The sequence below is a fragment of the Perna viridis genome, chromosome 14, assembly GCF_037379345.1.
Source record: "Perna viridis isolate PV_CMFRI_1.1 ecotype Kerala chromosome 14, ASM3737934v1, whole genome shotgun sequence".
In the NCBI taxonomy this organism is placed as follows: Eukaryota; Metazoa; Mollusca; class Bivalvia; order Mytilida; family Mytilidae; genus Perna; species Perna viridis.
Genome location: NC_142458.1, coordinates 5760941 through 5780333, shown reverse-complemented (window position 1 = coordinate 5780333; position 19393 = coordinate 5760941). Strand labels below are relative to the sequence as shown.

Genomic DNA, 19393 nt, shown 5'->3' with positions numbered 1-19393 from the left:
ATAAGAGCAAGCATATATTTAAATGCAATCACTTGCCAGCAGTCTCACTTTAAACGCATAATTAAAAAAAAGAGAAACATATTTTATAAGGTAAATTATACGTACATACATAAATATTGTTAATCATTCATATTTTTGTCAAAAAATGTTCATATTTTGTTCATTTGTTCTTTTTGTTCGGATAATTATTATCATCATCATTTTTTTTTCGGTTTCATATTTACATGAAATATTTTGGGCGTCATTAAATTGTAGTATTGTTCAGAGAGGATGACATTTTTATGTGTTCATTATAATCCCTTCTAATTAACATTCTACACTTTTCCTTTGAAAGTAATGGTTCTCTAGGCAGTCTTGTTATTATAATTGAAATATACATTTAAGTTATTTTGTTGACATTTTTAACGCGAATTTAGTCTATATAATCAGGGAAGTGCAAACATAACTTAGAAATACAATGTCATTCAACTATTTTATGAGATTCTACACAAAAGTGAAACAGAAACTCTTATATGTTATTTCAATAGTCGACTTATTATTTTTTTTAATGAAATTGAGGCAAATCGACTTTCATTTGTTATTGTACCTTTCAGAAGAAGTAGAAATGAAGATTTTTATTTATATCAAGGTTCTAATACTTGTTATTATGGCTTTGTCTATTGGTCAGACAAGTTGTCAGTTACATAGTAGTGGGAGACGATATAGAGGTTGTAACGGATTGTCAATCATCCATTGCATTAAGGCAAATTTAAGGAAACCAGGTAATTAACAGTCATTTTTTATATCCATGTTTCTTTGTTTTTTTGTTTTTGTTTTTTTGATTACTGCAGTTGCGTTCTCAAATCTGTGAAGAAATGGAATATTTCATTATATGTGGAAAATAGCGATTGAGCAAAGTTTGCCGGCATGTTCTATACTAGATTTGAAGTGTAAATAACTGCGAAGTTACAAATATTTTTGTAAGTATATTATTTTGTGGTTTGTCAAAATTTTGTTAGTTCCTAGATTTAACATTTCTGAATTTCATAAAGACTTGTATGTATCTATGGAAACGTTACATTATTTAGAATACGAATTCATGACTTTCGTGAAATGGACAGAAAACATGAACATTTTTAAATCTTTGTATAATGAATAACGTTTGTACCACACGCAAAGCATATTACAGCATATTCATATATGATAAATTATGTTACGAATTACGGCAGTACAAAACTTGAATAAATAGATGTAATATAATATCTTATTAAACGGATTTTATACTTGTTTTATTATTGACTTACAATGACATACTTCTATAAAAAGACAGTACTCTAAATGTTTCAACTATCATATTGCCCTGGAACTGATATCGTTAAAATGTTTTTTTTTTTTTCTTTTCTTTTCTTTTTTTTTTTTTTTTAAATAATATCTGCGATTCTCACCTGGCTCTTCATATCTTAATGCATACTTTATGTCAAAACTTGTCGAGACAACGCAGACTTTTTGTATCGCGCTAGAATTCTGGAGCAGGGTTATGTTGTTACAAAATTGAAGTCATCACTACGAAAGTTTTATGGCCGTCATCATGAAGTCGAGGATCGTTGCGGTGTATCCATCTACGCCATAAAAACTGATTTGTCCAACGTGTCATAGTTTTCATTTCCTCTTTCGTCTATCTCGTACACGACTTTTTATGAACAACACGGTGGGTGTTTCTAGAAAAGCAGAGTCCATGCTCGCAGTTATTTAGTCCGAGTTGTTCATTTGTTTTGTTACTTTGTATGTACGATCTTAATCACTTTATGTTTATTGTTGTGTATGTCTGTTGTCCATGTCTGGTCTTTGTCCCTAGATTTCTTTCTTTTGATTACCGCTATAACCGTGGTCCCTTAATTACTCTTTCTACCAAATACACTTAATTCTTGAAAATACTCTCAATATATCGTACTGATATTAGTCCAATCTCTTTCAATATCCTTTTCATCGTTTTAAAATCATAAATCATGTTTTTTATTTAAATTTGTGTCCATAGACAAACATCAATTTGTCATTTTCAGAAAACTCCATACGGTGATACATGGAAAAAAAGACGGAGAGCCGAGTTATCTGGAAAATCCTATTATAGTTTTGAGTTTTTGGTTGAGTAAATAAAGTTGACTCATGTACATATATTTGCATTGTTATTATACATTTGAAAGATCTGAATTCAATTAAAAACCTAAAAAATGCAATACAACAAACAAAATGAGTAAGAACTATGAACAAAACACGTTTTGCTCATTTGATCAAACAAAAGCCTGGATGTATGGACGAAAAGTAATTGCCTCTCCCAATACACCAACTGGTACATTAAAGTCATAGCATAAAGACCATATCAGTGAATCAATGTTAATACCACAAAATGCCATTGACGACTTGAAATCAATATTATAGCTATATCTATTACCTATGAGTCTATTCACCGGATTAGTCAACTTATTGGGTAAATTTAGCATGCCTACAACGCTGTTTAAGTAAAATGAAGAGAAATACACATTTTAGTTGCAACCAAAGATACAGTGAGATGCACTACGAGTTCTGCAGTCAATCCATGAAATCTGCCCTTACACTCAGAATTCAAACAGTTTTTTTTTTTTTTGTTTTTTTTTGTTATAATCCAAAAAACATATGACCATAACAGAATCCTCTTCATCTCTATCCGTTTTATCGACACGTCGCGTTTTATTTTGCTACTAGAATAACCACTACCCTGTAAGACTGTCCAATATATGTCTTGATTACCTGTAGTTATTCTTTGTTGTATCGTTTGTATCGTTATTTGTCAAATTACACTATCAAAATGATAGAGTTGTTTTATACTATGTTTCACCTACTGCCTAATTCTTACAGGGACTGACACCTAACAATAGTCAAAGCTTAAACTCACTGCAAATTTTACGTACTAGTATTGGTACATGTTATACGGCGGATTTTACTTGGATCCCTAATTCCAAGGAAAAATATTTGAAAATTATCGTAACAAAATACTTGTTTAGTTCAGAATGTAAACAATTATCTAAAGAATGCAAGCAATATATTTGTATAAAGGCGAAGATTCGGAATGTTTACTCTGCCTCAAACTTCCCAGTTTATACACCATATTTCAGATTTATTCAATTCATATAGTCATTTTTATCATGATGAATGTCTCACGACTTGACTTACGCTTCTATAATGTTAGAAAAGAATTTGCTCACTTCGGCTTTGTTTTATATATTATCAGAATAATTTTATTCAAAACACTAAAATTAATGAAGGGGCTTTTAGCTACAAAACATAGATTGTACAGAAATTACACTGGAATATCGCATCTATAGTTTTGCTTGGAGATACATTTCTATTCAAACAACTCGTTCTTTTTGAGGCATGTGGTGCCAGATTCTTAAATTACTTATAAAACAAGATTCAATCAAAATTTGTCCAATATATTTCTGACTTTTTTTTCATTTTTTGTTCCAAAATGCATATAATTTTTTTGTGAGTGACATTTAACACATTTACAAATAAACCTTGCTTAATTAGATGATTGCCGCCGTAAACTAAAATGTTGTCTATATGGAATACCTCGTTTTCACTTTGTACACGTATACTTTAAAACTTTTGTTCGCACGGTTGTATGCATTCATTGGGTTTCCTCAAGATGAGTACCCACAATCTAATCTCAATGGCAAGTCTTGTTCAACTGATTAAATAAAAAATCATACAGATCAATTTAATAAAAAAACAATGCAAAAAGGTTTTACTTAAATACAGATATTTAAATTTCCTTCAGATGAATGTTACTTTAGTAGCAAGTGCATACATGCATTACGTGATGATAAATCTCTAAAAGCTTCATGGGAATCCTTAGAAAATGTAAGAAGAACTCAAGATGAGGAAATCATGAATACTATATACATGTACAGTGAAAGGTTGTAAAACCATGGCTATTTCATGTATATCGATAAATCACATGCATAACAAGAGCATTTTGATTTATCGATACATGCAATATCAGCAAAATCAAATCGGAAATGTGGTTACAATGTGGTTACTTAAAAATCTTCAATATGGCCGATCACACAAACAACAACTCTTTCATACATTCTCTAATATGTCATTGAGCAGTGGGGATAGTTTAACATTTTCGTACTAACTTTTGTTAAATTGTTTTTAAATAGTACCTAGGCAATCATTTACTCATTTCTGCCCAAATAAAGCACAAAATGAACGAAATTAAAAACAAAATCAAACCAAAGCAAAATACGCATATGATATCAAACCTGGAATCTGCATCTGATACGCCATGCATATGAACGTACAAATGTACCAAGGTACATGTAATTGGAATCGTATCTTTAAATGAAGCTACAGTACTTTGTATAAACCGTAAACATAGAATTTTCCCTCTTTACCAATAAAAAGAAATAAAGAGAGTGAAAAAGACAGCAGTTTTGTGGTTCTGGAGGTCGTGATAGATGTTTATATCGGGAAAGGGGATCTACATAATCATTTCATATTTTTTCATTCATACATTTGGTATCACAATCAACGCTACGGTTACAGCTATTACAACGTGCTAAATTGAAACTCGATTTTTAAGAACCTGTTTGCGCTAATAATGGCTGCCGACAATGTACTTGTACATCTGTCAAACAACCAAATCGAATGTAGTGTCTAAATAGAGAAGATATCTTATGAACTGCATGTGTGTCCGAATCATTAACAACTTTTAATATATCATGTATATATCAGAATAAAAAAAAATCAGTCACTTTATTTATATTTGTTTTTACATCTGAAAATATCATTATCGTTGAGGTCGATGCCAACATGTTTAACTTGTGTAAACTGGTAACAAACATATCATTATCACCCCATTTTCTTGCACAGACACCCGGATTATATTGCGAAGATAACTTTTGGTTTTAAAAATTTGAAATGTTTTATTTGTTTATGTTTGTTTGTAGAATTATGCCCATTGAACAAAAATGATGAATTTGACCCATGCATTGCAAACACACATATTTGGTGAAGATGTAAAAAGAAACACCGTCTCCTCTAAGCTGCAACAAATTCATAAAACGAACAAACAAACGTTGTAAGATATTTGTACATCGGACCTTTTTTTTGAGATCGAAGGGGGCACGTTTGTGGACGTGGCTGTGGGGTCATTGGATAGCAATCTTATTAAAATTGGGCCTATCAATTATCCCATTAAGCCACTGTATATAGGATATAATAACACTCCATTTTCCTTCCTAGCATTATGAAAAGGTAAGTTCTATTATTAATGGCCACATAAAGCATTTTATAAGAGTACAAAAAATACCAAAACAAAACAAACCAAAAACATAAAACAAAAAACAAAAAAACGCCAATTCAATAAAATTGGGCCTATCAATAATCCCATTATGCCACTGCATATAGGATCTAATAACACTCCATTCTCAAACAAAATTCAAACGAACTAAAAACTGATTGCTGGGTTAATTGGAAACAAATTGTGTACTGATCTTAATCATAACAGAGTATATTACAGCATCAACTTCGAAAGTAGATAACAAATAAAAGAAGAACTTTGCTTAGAGGTACTCCCACGACGTACGATGTTTGACTTCCTTTCCTCCATACCCCAACATCTTACTTCCGAGCGCCATATTGTATACCGCTCGTTACGACGTTCCTTGAAATCGGAAGAATTATAGTAAAATATTTATCATTTAAAATATTTTATACAGTTCCTGTACCATAACACGGGAGAGGGCGACTAAACTGAAGAAAAAATAAACGACCTACCTGATGAGAAAATCTGTTTCTGACGTATATTTTAAACAATGATATTCAAAATATATTTATTCGTGTCTCGATTTCACATAACAGGGTACAACAATAACAGATTATTAATTGTGTCACCCAACCCTTGTTCCTGGTCCACTTGTGTTTCGCCTTCGTAGTGACATGGGATTTCCTAATTATTTAAATTTTACATGTGACATACACCATGTCCCGCAACCCAGACAGGTCAAAGCCGTAACACGTCTTAAGAAACGGCAATTTTAAAGGATACGAAGAAACAAAACCCTATAGATTAGTAAATTAGATTCGGGTATAGATACCAATGGCCTGTTACATTATATTCTATGTTCACCAAAGATAAAACATGTTAAACAAGAGGTGCATCAAATCCATGTCGCTCACTATTGAGTAACGATTGAACTGACTGGATTTTAATGTAAATAAAATAACTGCATTGAATGATAATCTATCATCACTCATAAAGGAGAAAACTTGTATCGGTAAAGAGCTTAGCCCATTTTTGCAGTAATAAATACATCGACATGTTACAAGTAAATGATGATTCTCTAATTGTTTAGATGTACGATACAACACATGTTTTAACTCCAATTAACATTCAAATATCGTATAATCAGTATCACCAGGAAGCATTTAAAAGCATGATAATTATTATTGTTGTTCTCCAGATCGTGCATTTCTAATATACACAATTTCGCATAACAAAAATGTTAATATTTAGACTGAGTTGTAATAATGGTAAGAAATAATCTAAAGAAGGTTTTCTTGACATAGAAGCACAGTGTATTGAGTTAAAAATTGAAAGTTGTTACTTGCAAATATTATTGCGTGCATTCACTGATTTAAAAAAAGAAGATATGTAACCTTATCTGATATTTGTTTTCTTAATTTAAAATAAAACACTATGACATATATCCGAAAAAAAGGAGGTCAGGAAAAAATACATGTAAATTATAAGAAATGAAAATAGCACATGACAATGTCACACCTGTTACAAAAGCAAGCAGACATTTAAAATATAATAATTTGCCAGCATCCTCATTTGACACGAATATATCCATCAGAGAAACATATATGATAAGGTAAATTAAACATACATACTAAATTGTCATTTTTAAATCTGGTAAATCATTCATATTTGTTTTCGTTTTTATTAATTATTTATTTTGGATCATTAGTTTTATCATTATTGTTTTGGATCCATATTGATATGCATATTTTCTGTTTCATTGAATTCATCGAACCAAATAGAAAAAAATAAAGACAAAATCGTTTAAGTGTAAGTTTTTGTAAGAGTAATCAAGAGAACCAAGGTTACAGCGGTAATCAAAAGAGTTAATCCAGGGACAAAGACATGGAAAACAGGCACACACATCAAAGAACACAGTAACTAAAATCGTACACACAAAGCAACAAAAGCAAATAAGCAACTCGGACTCAACTAAAAACTTGGAGCATGGGTCAGGTGCACCAGTATGGTAAGCGTCCCCTGCTTTCTAGAAACACCCGCCGAGTAGCTCATACAAAATCACGTCCGGGATAGACGAAAGAGGAAAGGAAAACTATGACACGTTGAACAAATCAGTTTTCATGACGCGGATAAATACACCGTAACGATCCACGAGTTCATGATGACGACCATAAAACTTTTTTAGTGATGACTTCAATATTGTAGCAACTTAACCTTGTTCCAAAAGCTTATGTGTTAGAATTCTAGCGCGATAGAAAAATCAGCGTAGTTTCGGCCAGCTCTTGCGTAACGTATGAGTTGTGATATAAACACTCCATACGCAAGTGTTGAAGGGATGTTGCCACAGATGAAAGGAAAGTTGACAATTCTGAATGGAAAGTCATCACGTTTGTCAATAGATTTCATTTACAAAAAGATTTTGTTATGTATATCTGAGACCATTTTAAATCAAAACACAATATAAGTGTAATGTTAATCTACACGTTCGTGTTAGGTAATAAAAAAAAGTATCACACAATGTTACTTTAGTAATTTGTGTGCAAAGTTTAAACGATTTTCGAACCAGTCGTACGGGTATGGCAGTTACTTCCCTTCAAGAACATCTGTGTTATAAATTTACCACGACACAAAAGAAGAACACGGCACTCAAATGTTAAAAAATGCAATTTCTATTTAAAAGTAAGAAGAGCAGATACATGTAGGTATTCCACTAAAGCGTCTCCAATGAAAGTCACCCAAATTCTTAAATCTATCGATTTTAATTTAATAAGAGTTTAAACTAATAATTGTCATTTCCCCCAGGGAAAATCGGAGGAAAGCAGTAGACCCTTAATTTATTGGTGCAACAGATGGGTCTTGCTCCAAGTCAAGTTCGGGGTAGTCGAAAGAGGAAAGGAAAACTATGATACATTTTACCTAAATCAGTTTACCTAAATCAGTTCTCATGGTGCACATGGATACACCATAATGATCCACGAGTTCATAATGACGACCATAATACTCCTGTAGTGATGACTTCCATCTTGTAGCAACATAGCCTAGTACCAGAAGCTTTATTGTAGGAAGTCTAGCGCGAAACAAAAAGTATACGTAGTTACGACAAGCTCTGGCTTATTATATGCGCTGTGATATGTAAACTAAATACGCAGGTGCTAAGGGGTGTTGCCACTGATGACAGAAAAGTTGACAATATGTGATTCAAAAAGGCATCGCGGTTGTCGTATATTTTGGTCAAGACTTTTCTTTTACGAGTGATCTATTAGTGTAGATCAAGATACAGGCTTACTTCGAAGTACCTGTAGTATTCTTCATATCAAGTTCTTGTGGTTAGATGCGATGTATCCAATCCCTAAAACAAGGTTGTTAGAAGACAATATGTCATTTATATAGCGGAACAGAGATAAAAAAAGATCTAGCTAAACGATGCTTATCTTTCGGGTCAGATGAACTACAACGTCACCTTATGAGAGTAAAGAAATAGGTCAGCAAGTACAGGAGCACAATTTGATCCAATTGGAATGAAACGCGTCCACCACACTGGACAATAACGCTGTCAGTAAAAAAAATAAAGCATTTAACACCATTTATTCGTTTAATTCATTTACAGTTTTGTCGATAGTTAATATTCCCATGATTTGATAAGAGACCAAAGACGTCTGGCAAAATTAAAAGAATGTTTTGGTTTTTACCGTTATAGTGTTTGAAATTATGCAACAATAATATATGTTTAAAATGTCAAATGATTTCTTTTCCAAAACTAATTATCAATGGATTCAAAGTTATAGCGATAATCAAAAGAATGGAATCCAGGGACAAAAACAAACATACACAACAAAGGACATGAAGTAACTTAAATCATACATACACATTAACAAAAGCAAATGAACAATTCGGACTCTGCTTAAAACTGGGAGTATGGACCAGGTGCACCGGTAGGGTAGAAACACCCGCCGAGCTGCTCATAAAATAGTAAGGGAAAAAAACATTTAAAAGAAGGCTTCTAGTAAGGGACAATAATTGGCAGGAAATTTCTAAGACGAGTTTATATACAGGAAAGATCTTGAATGAAAAGTATAGGGAATTTTAGTAATTATTAAATATTGCAAAAAAGAGAGTTGTTAAGAATTGTATCTTCCAGTTATTTTGAAGTTAGCGAGGTTTTGAAAACTTCCTTTGAATCCAAATAAAATGTTGAAAAATATTGGCGTTGAGTAGGCTCAATAATCTCAATATAAAGAGACCTATGTTTTTTACATTAGAATTTAAGAAAAGAATGTTCATCATGGGTCATCATTGAGAAAAAAACTCAGTATTTAAAGAATTCATAAAGCTGGACGAATTTCAACAGATTAATATTAAGATTGATAAATGTCTTTGCTTCTAGGAAAAGTTTCTTCCTTTACAACTACCTGTAAAATTAAAAGTAAAATGACAGAAAAAAACAAATGTCGAAAGAAACTCTTCTCAAATAAACAGAACAATTAACCACAGGCCAGAATGCATTATGTTTCTTAGTTTCCGAAGAGAAGATTTTAGTATGTAATGTAATAACATAAATAAAACATAAAACGTCCAAAAAGGCCAATATATATATCATGTGTGTCATCATATTTATCGCAGGGATGCCGATGATGGCATTACCTGTCTTTGCTTATGGCAAGGTGAGCTATGAATAAACCCACATGAAAAGCAATAAACGTGCTGGTTGTGTTCAAAACTGAATTAATGCTTTTTTTTTTTTGTTTTTTTTTTATTAAAATGTTTAGTTTCTATTGTATGTTTAAATGTTTTGATGCTAATGAATGAATTTATATTAGAAAAAAGCGATACGCAAATTTTAAAGGTAATGCATAAATATGAAATAAATATCAAATAAGCATATATGACAAATAATATTTCGGAACTTTGAGGGAGTTATATTAAACTTTGAATAATAAAAACTTACCAAACCTCTCTTGTCTTTCTGTTACTTTTTCAAGATGCAACATGAGAGGAGTACAGATAAATTGTGTATATCTATAAATATTATTGAATAAACTTTGATACATAAAGTACTAAATTGGTTAACGAGAATACAAAAAATAAAAATATTTTAGAATCTTTTTCATTTTTGTGAATACAACATTGATCACTCTCCGGTTTTATGATACACGTTTCTTATCTTGCGATATCTTTTATTTGTGTTTATATGAATGACAACTTTTAAAATTGATTTTTGTAATATGGCAAAAAAAAAGAACACCATGAACTACCTTTAAGCGTTTTGCAGGTTAATGCCCATATAATCTACATACCGCCTCGAGTTTCCATCATTTTGGCTATCTGTATTATATGTACATATCATGTAGTTTAACAACTTAAGAAAACAACAAAGTGAATTCATATACTAAATTTTCGTTCTAATTCTCAAAAAAATAATGTTAACAAGTGTCACAAGTTATCGGAAAACAATACGTAATCATAAAAAAACAAGGAATATCCAGATTTTATTAAACTTTGAAAACGTGATAACAGAAAAATTTATATACCAAGACTAGAAAAAAGAACAAAATACGATAGTATGTATACATTAACTGAAAATATGAAAACAAGACAGAACACAAACAAAACAACAAGGGAACAATCATTTCACATGATTTTCAACTGAATTAAGCAAATAACTTTGTGACATGTGACATTCATGTAAATCGAACCTTTACGAGAAATTTATATGCATTATTTACATAGAATTAGTCGCTGTATATGCAAATTATAATGGGCGTTTTGTCCTAAAGTTCCTAACAATGTCCAATTTAATTCATTTTCTGATCTACAGTCAGTTCATATTTCAATATAGTCTGATGAATGATATAGTGATTTTTAAATATGTTTTTAATTAAAACCAAACATCGTACCATAGTTATTTTAATCAAACCTTTGAGTCATGACTATTTGTAATTGGTAAAAACACACTAAAGCATTTCATGATTTTTGATAATTAATTTTTTATGTTGTTTAAAAAGACTCTGCATTGTTAGCTGTTGATTTTATCATTTTTTTTTACAAAACTTTACTTACCAGGGCATGGTTTCACAAAACACTTGTAAGACTAACGCACACATAAATTCTTTACAAAACACTTGGACTTATGTGCATGCAAGTCTAACGTAAGCAACTGAAGCGGTAGTCGACCTTTTAAAAGGACATGACTAGTAATAAATACAGTTAAAACTATTACTTAGTAAATGGGTCGTGATGCGTACATGTAGGTTTATATAGGAATATATGGACAATTGGTTGCACTAACAATATCTAGGACGAAGAGTAAGTGCGGCTCATTTATCTTTTTGCGACCGAATGGTCCATACATAATAGTTTGATAAAAAAATGGAATCTTTCTAATATCATACGCTCCGATAACACTTTACTGTAAAAAAGACAATAAATATACATCTCTTTTTCTTCAATCATGACATCACGATATAGTCTCTTTAATTTTCTAGTGGTCCGTATGACACAAATGTATTTAAGAAACTAAAGAAATTAAAAGTCTAGAGTATATCATTAAAAGGCGCCATCATAAATAGATGAAACAATTCTGCGTACATGAACAAAGCAAAAGCTTGTGAAGTATCTAAATATACAAAGACAGAATACAAAAGAAAAGTTGAATACCAGTAAAATGCGTTATAAAGAGTATATCATTAATCATTACATTTGTATTAAATAACAAAACAAACATTGAATTATATGATTCCTTTCAAATAAAATATCATATTCTTCATACAAGGCTATGTTAAAGAAAAGTCGTTCACTCTAACAACATCCAATCCATATGCATATACTTTCAAAATAAATTGATATCTATATTATTATTTGCTATGAATATACAAGTATACATTTACTTACCTGGTACAGCACGGAGTAAATAATAACTTGAAAGCACGCCTGCAGATGAACAACGCCAATATCCGTCGTCCCTAGTTTTATTATAGTAAGTTATCACTGTATTTGATGTGTCATTCTCTATTTGCATTTCATACGCAGGATCAACAGTTATACAGCTACCAATATGACAAATTCCTACTTGTGTGTTATTATGAATAAAATACGTGATATAGATGTCTGTAGAATGACAAAAGATGGTTACCTTATCTCCATTACTAAATACAATTGGTTCAACGCTGATTGTCAGGTTCACTACAAAAGTACACAATTCAATGCATTTTTCCTGAGTTATTTTTTGACTATAGGGGAGAAGCATTTTCTCAGGAAAGTCATCGCATCTACACAACTGCCCTTTAATTATACTTTCGTTTCCTATTGTTGAAAGGTATTTCATTTTATACTTGTATTAGTTATAGTAATGTTATAATATGGCTGTCTAATGATATCCATTTTTACTGTGAAACAACATAAATTACAGCATATCAGTACAATAAAAGAGATTGTTGACAATACGTGTTGTGCGGAAGTATATATAAATCATGAAATGTTTAGTCTTGCATCGGTTTACGAAAAAAGTTTTAAGATCGATTTGTCTATTATTCATCTTTATTTTATGACATAATGAAACTTATGTTTCATTTATAAGTAAATTTTTCATTGTTATATAAGTAACTTTAAGTTTTATATATATATATATATATATATATATATATATATATATATATATACAACGTCTCAGAATGTGACGACTCTATTCGCTACACTGCTCCATCGGATCAAATTGATACAGGGAAGATAACGTTAACTTATAGAAGGGTCTGAAAAATTCCCAACGATGTTAGACCTGTCAAATTTGCCAAGCAAATTTTTGGTCGTTCCCTCTGCGGGACTCGAACTTGTAACACTGTGACATCTATGGCAACACCGCCTGCACAAAGTCCAGCGCCCTAGACCACTCGGCCAGCTAGGCTATATAAAAAATATAGCTTTCGCTGGCCGGGTCATTCCTCCTCGTTGGACCCTTCTATAAGTTTACGTTATCTTCCCTGTATCAATTTGATCCGATGGAGCAGTGTAGCGAATAGAGTCGTCACATTCTGAGACGTTGTATAATATTGATTTGTTGTGACATGCATCATTAATTTGATCCTCTATCCTACATAATAACACCTAGATGAACTGTCCCGTACTACCATACATCGTGTACTAAGTTACAGCCCTAGATTAATCCTACGAGGAGGCATGACCCGGCCAGCGAAAGCTATATTTTCATATAGCCTAGCTGGCCGAGTGGTCTAGGGCGCTGGGCTTAGTGCAGGCGGTGTTGCCATAGATGTCACAGCGGTACGAGTTCGAGTCCCGCGGAGGGAACGACCAAAAATTTGCTTGGCAAATTTGACAGTTCTAACATCGTTGGGAATTTTTCAGACCCTTATATATATATATATAGATTTGTACTTAAAGTTACTTTATTTCTTTAAATTTCCTTTATAAACGTAGGCTTTTGCATATTTTGTAAGACCAAAGTCGGCTACAGTGAAGCATAGATTATTTGGGAAAATCACCATAATCAACTCTATTGTAAAACATTTATAAATATATATTGCCTTAAAGGATCTGGAAGCGACATTATATAATGTGTACTAGTGTTTAATTAACAATGCAGAACTTTTTTTATTTGTTTGTTTGTTTTTTGTTTGTGTGTTTTTTTTTATGGAGTTTTGTGGTTAATTCCTGCTATTATTCTTTTTTTGCTTTGTTGTTCTTTGCATCTTGACTCCCTTCTTCTTTTCAATATTTAAAAACCAGCACCCCTTTGCTTTCTTGAGAGACACGCGTCCAAACCTAATACGATACATTATTACTCTAAACTTAAAGATGTATACGCCATGTATTACTTAAAGTAATATACAAACAATTTTTGTACATAAATTACCAATATATGCGCTTGTTCCAACTGCTTGCAACAACAAAAATACACTCAGTTTCATTGTCCTGAAAAAAAGGTTAATATGAATCTATACAAGATTAACCATAAACTGTTCTTACTTGAAAGTATAATTTCGTATGAATATATTGCATTTCAGCTGTATTTAAATCACATGTTCATACAATTACATTTTCCAAACATAAACGGTCTTAGACATAGACATGTTTTACTTGAAAGTCCTCGGTGCTTAATGCTGCTTATATTTGCAATTGTACCACATTCATTTACAAAAAAAAAATACTTAAATAAGTTGACAACTGAGAAATATTTACGAAAGCCAATGGTAAATATACTAGTTGTCAATTGTTACCCTGATCATTCGATTTTGAAATAAAATCGAACAACAGTTTACTGACATTAGCCGACGGTTAATAATTTAAAACTGTAACACGATATTTCTGTAAAATTTAAATTGTTAAGATCCGATGACATTAAATTTAAGCATCAGAAAAGTTTCATAGTAAAATATGCCGTGATTTTGATAACACGACGATTGATGGTTTTTTTTTACTGAAACCACATTCGTCCGTGTATTCTATTCGTATACGGGTTGTAGGTATTACATGATGTTTGGTTCTTTTGAAAATTTGTGAAACATTTCAATATTTGAATATTCAATCGATCAACTTTTATAAAAAAAAAAATATTGGCGCTTAGCAACATAATCGAAACAGACTTTCCCATAAGCATAAAATCGCAGTAACAAGAACAAGATATACAACTCTGTCTCGAGAACAAAAAGTGGAAACAAATTAAGGTAAAACCAATAACGGGAATGAATTGACGTCGAGTGTAGATAACTTTCGACAGGTTTGGTATGTAGCCAATATTTTCGAATAAAACACTCGAAAACCACTAGGTTTCAAAAGAAATAATTGTCAATCGCAGCCGTTTATGGTACAATTTTGACACATTAATAACATAGAATGTAATAAAACTTTACATCAAACGCAATACGTATTGAAAAAAAGATAAACCTACATAGTTAAAATAAGGGCGTATACAAATGAAATATAAGACTATTTAATCGGCCAAAAACCATATTAAGTATTCTTTACGCATCAAATTCTTAACAGGAAACCAAACTGCAAAATCAAAATAACCGATAAGTATGGTATTCAATTTATACAATTCAAGCAGAAAATCGTAGGTAAGAAGAAAGAAGAAGTCTAAAAAAAACAACAACAACAACAAAAAACAAACAAATAAACAAACAAACAAACAAAAAATAATAATGAGGAAAATGACGAAATGTTTGTTTTAAATAAAGGAAATGTAAAATAAAAGTATGCAATGATGTTTAAATCTATTACATAATATAAATATGTGTAAAATTGACAAAGAAAACAGCAAAAAACGTAAAAATACATTGACCGCTCTATGGTCTCGTAATGCGATCACCAGTTAAATGGATCGGTTGGACGGATCGATGACTGACCGGAAACTGACTGGTGCTTGATGACCGATCGCTATTTCTGCTGCACGGAGGAGTTCAGGTACTGTATATTATTATTGCTTATTATTTTTTATTTAGACATTTGATAGAGGAATGTGTTCATAACATGACACAAATTAAGAAGATCAAAAGCGTTTTTTTTTTTTGTTTTTTTTAAGCTTTTGCATATATTCGGATGGGTTTTCCTATTCACCCCGGTAAACCTTTTCACATGTAAACATTTGTAGATTTATACTACGATTTAGTGGAACGCTCTTATGTATGATTCTTTACAGTAGATCATACCTTTAAAACGGAACATACATTTTTGTCATCTTGAAGATTCATACCGACATAAATACTTTTTTTCATTAAAGTGCAATGTTTGAAATGATGTAAAATAATATATTTGAATTATGCACAGAGAATCGCAGATAATATAACAAAATAGACACCTCTGTCTCAAGAATAAAAAGTGGAAACAAATTATGGTAAAATCAGTTACAGGCATGAACTGAAGTCAAGTGTAGTTTACTTTCGACATAGTGTTTAGTTTGGTATGTAGCGAATATTTTCAAATAAAACATTCCTAAACCACTAAGTTTCACAATAAACAATTGTAAATTGTACTTCTTTAAGGTACAAAGTTGACACATGAATAACACGGAATACCGTAAATTACATTGTTCGTGGTACTTTACATCAAACACAATACATATTGAAAAAGGGATAAACCTAAATGGTAACAAAAAGGGCGTAGGAAACAAACAATTTGTTATTAATGTCGATCGTTTCTTGATAGTGTTGTATTACATATTTAATTTGATTTCATTATTATTAAGTTCGTCTACATATTTAGATAGATAAAGTTCATAATATATATGATTTTTGTATTCACTATTGATCAAGAATACACTATATTTGATAAAGTATAATTTATCAACAATTTATAATTCACTATTTATCAAGAATACACTTAACATGTATGTGATAAAGTATAATAGAGCGAATCAATTATAATACTCTGAGTCAAATTGCAATACATAAGGCTACACTTTAGTCCACATATTTTTATTCCATATATTGCAATCAGACCTTCCGCATCTTGAACTTATTTGCAAATCATTCAAACAAAATTCAAAATGGCAATATACTACCCATTTCACTAAATTGCCAATGCATTATTTATCTCAACGACCGTCTACCTCATAAATTGTCATAGGTCAGCGCAAATCAGGAAATTTTCGATCAGTTAAACATATCTCTCCATGAATTGAAAACTATTTCTTTTTTCAATATTTTATTATTTATTACGATAATTTAAAGCCTTTAAATTGAGTCTGACTTTTTTAAATAATGGATTAAGTGCCAAAGAATATCAACGGCAGATATTGATTTAAGTGTCAATCCTGTTATCAAATTAATGGAATTAGGATTTCTCCATGTTTTGAAATACAGACGGTAAAGTGTTCCCTGGTCAAAGAGGTTAGAAATATGATATACCAAATACATTTGCACATATGCAAAAGAAAATATGCATTTGGTCGCGCTCGGATGCAAAGGCGAATCTTAAATATATACGTAGTACAATTAAATGATATTGCGTAAGATTAATGTCCAATATATCAATTTACTAATCTACTAGTAAGTAATTAGTGTACAATAAGCAAAGTGTTATACATGTGTAAAGTAATAGTTTTTTCGCGATTCTATTTTATGGGAATGAATTGTGATGTAAAGTAAATGCACAATTAAAATTCCATCTCAAATTTGTTCGAGGAGGCAGAGAACAACTTTGAAAAAGGGGTACATGGAAATGAACATATTTTCATGCTTCATAAAGCACTTTGTGCTAAAGGCTTCTTTTATGCCAAAAAAATATAACAAACATAGTAAGATATATACATTTTAATTGCAAAGCATCATATCAATATGCTTTGTTTTTTAAATATGACTCAAATGGTAAAAATTACAAGCAAATCTTGATTCGTGCCAGACTCGTCAGTAAAGCACCAATGGGTGAAAATCATAAAATCAATGTTATTCAAGTAAGATGTCTGAAATAACGATCAATGACCCAATATTGCTATTTGAAACTCTGATGTATTTTGTTGTCAGGATAAATGGCATAAGGTATCATTTCGAAGATAGGAAGTTGGTCCCCACTCGAATTCCCCTTTAGTATCCATCATACTGCATGTTAAGGTTTCAGTACTGTGGACACTCTAGCAATTGCTGACTTTTAACAACCAATTTGCTGATAGGCGATATAATTGAACAAATGGATATATACCGAACACGTTGTCATGTCTGAAATTTTCAGTAGAATGATATCTTTTTGGGTCAACACTAATGTTCTCTCCATTTCACAAAATTGAAATTGTAATTGTTTTTTGTTAATAAGAATTGAAATGTGTTTGAATATATTGGAGTAGATCTCGCGTGAGTAAAAAAGTTCGAACCATGCAATTATCTCAATATAAGTCAATACAAAAGACGGTACAATTTATATTAACATATTTTTGTTTACATTGTAAAAAGGTAAATGTACTAGCTATTTTGTACTATGTAAAACTTACTTACAAAACCAACAGGACTGTACTGGCACCGCCAAATATCTAATATGTTCAATTTACAGGTAACATTTATTTAAAAAGTTAGTCACCCGATAGAGGAAACACGTATGGTATATCTAACGTCCAATATTTAGTCAGCTTTATATTTTGTACCTTGTGTAACTGTTGTTTTTCTTGTGGAACATGTTATACCCTGTAAATAGTATTCGTGCCACATGTTCTTGAAAATAACATTCGTTACCCGTATTATGTTATATCAAATTCTTATTCTTCGTATCTAGTTACTTTAAAGCAGTTGTATTTTGTTTTGCGTTTAGCAAACTGATTTCATTTCATATGTGTGCGTGTGTTTTTATTTTCCATATCTATTTCTCCCCCTGGACTACATTCGCTAGAAAATTGGTTCCCCTGATTACTACATTATTGGTCAAAGCCTTCTGATCGCAACTACGTATCTTTAAGCGGTAAAGGTTCATTTATACAAGCTACTGTGGTACTGCGACGTCGTTAGCTTCGATTTGCCTGGAGTACACGATTAAGATAATCCAAACACAAAACAAAATCTTTGAGTTAAGAATTTTATTTTGATTTTAACATGTTTGCATATCATGATGCGTTCACTTTCATTGTAAACCTTCATAGCAAAACGATCCACAAATAAATAATGAACGTGTACAATTATTGATAAGTGTAGTTGGTAGATATCATTAGCTATGACTGATATCAGAAGCTGCAAATATACATAAATCAAACTATTTGTTATTTGTTCGTTTGAAGCCGTTTTCAGTTAAAGTGTGGTTCTTACATGCACAATAAAATGTGTACGTGTGTGTGCAGAACATTTTTAATGCATGACATTTTATTTTATATATCAATCCATATCTAAAATAACTGCATCCGACTTGGAATAAAGTGACATCGATCACATTGTATCTGAGCAAATCAATCAAACATCTAGCTGCAATAACGTAGCTTCAAGACCGTTTGTTAATGCAGTCATTAGAAGACAACGAAGTGATTCACATTTGGGCGATATATATAATTAAATTCAGTTCAATTAGGTAAAGTTTCTTGTCGTACATAAAGCAAAAGTATGTAAATGAAGGAAATAAACCAGAAACGTATAATCTAATTAACCATGATTAAAAAAAAACAAACAAAATACAAACAGGAAAAAA

General features: G+C 31.4%; 1 protein-coding gene and 1 long non-coding RNA gene across 2 annotated transcripts; one reads left to right on the top strand and one right to left on the bottom strand.

Moving 5' to 3' along the window:
• Positions 1 to 2153, top strand: LOC148597901 (uncharacterized). The gene is made up of 3 exons (XR_015918761.1): positions 1 to 90; positions 594 to 761; positions 2040 to 2153. It is a non-coding gene; the product is annotated as an uncharacterized LOC148597901 (long non-coding RNA).
• A 6704-nt stretch (positions 2154 to 8857) lies between these two features.
• LOC148597900 (uncharacterized) lies at positions 8858 to 18336 on the bottom strand. The gene is made up of 5 exons (XM_088562505.1): positions 18223 to 18336; positions 14151 to 14209; positions 12176 to 12466; positions 10233 to 10303; positions 8858 to 9696 (listed from the first exon to the last, which is right to left on the bottom strand). The coding sequence occupies exons 2-4, from the start codon at positions 14203 to 14205 to the stop codon at positions 10254 to 10256; spliced, it is 396 nt and encodes a 131-aa protein (XP_088418631.1). The 5' UTR covers positions 14206 to 14209; positions 18223 to 18336; the 3' UTR covers positions 8858 to 9696; positions 10233 to 10253.
• Between the last annotated feature and the right edge of the window lie 1057 nt (positions 18337 to 19393).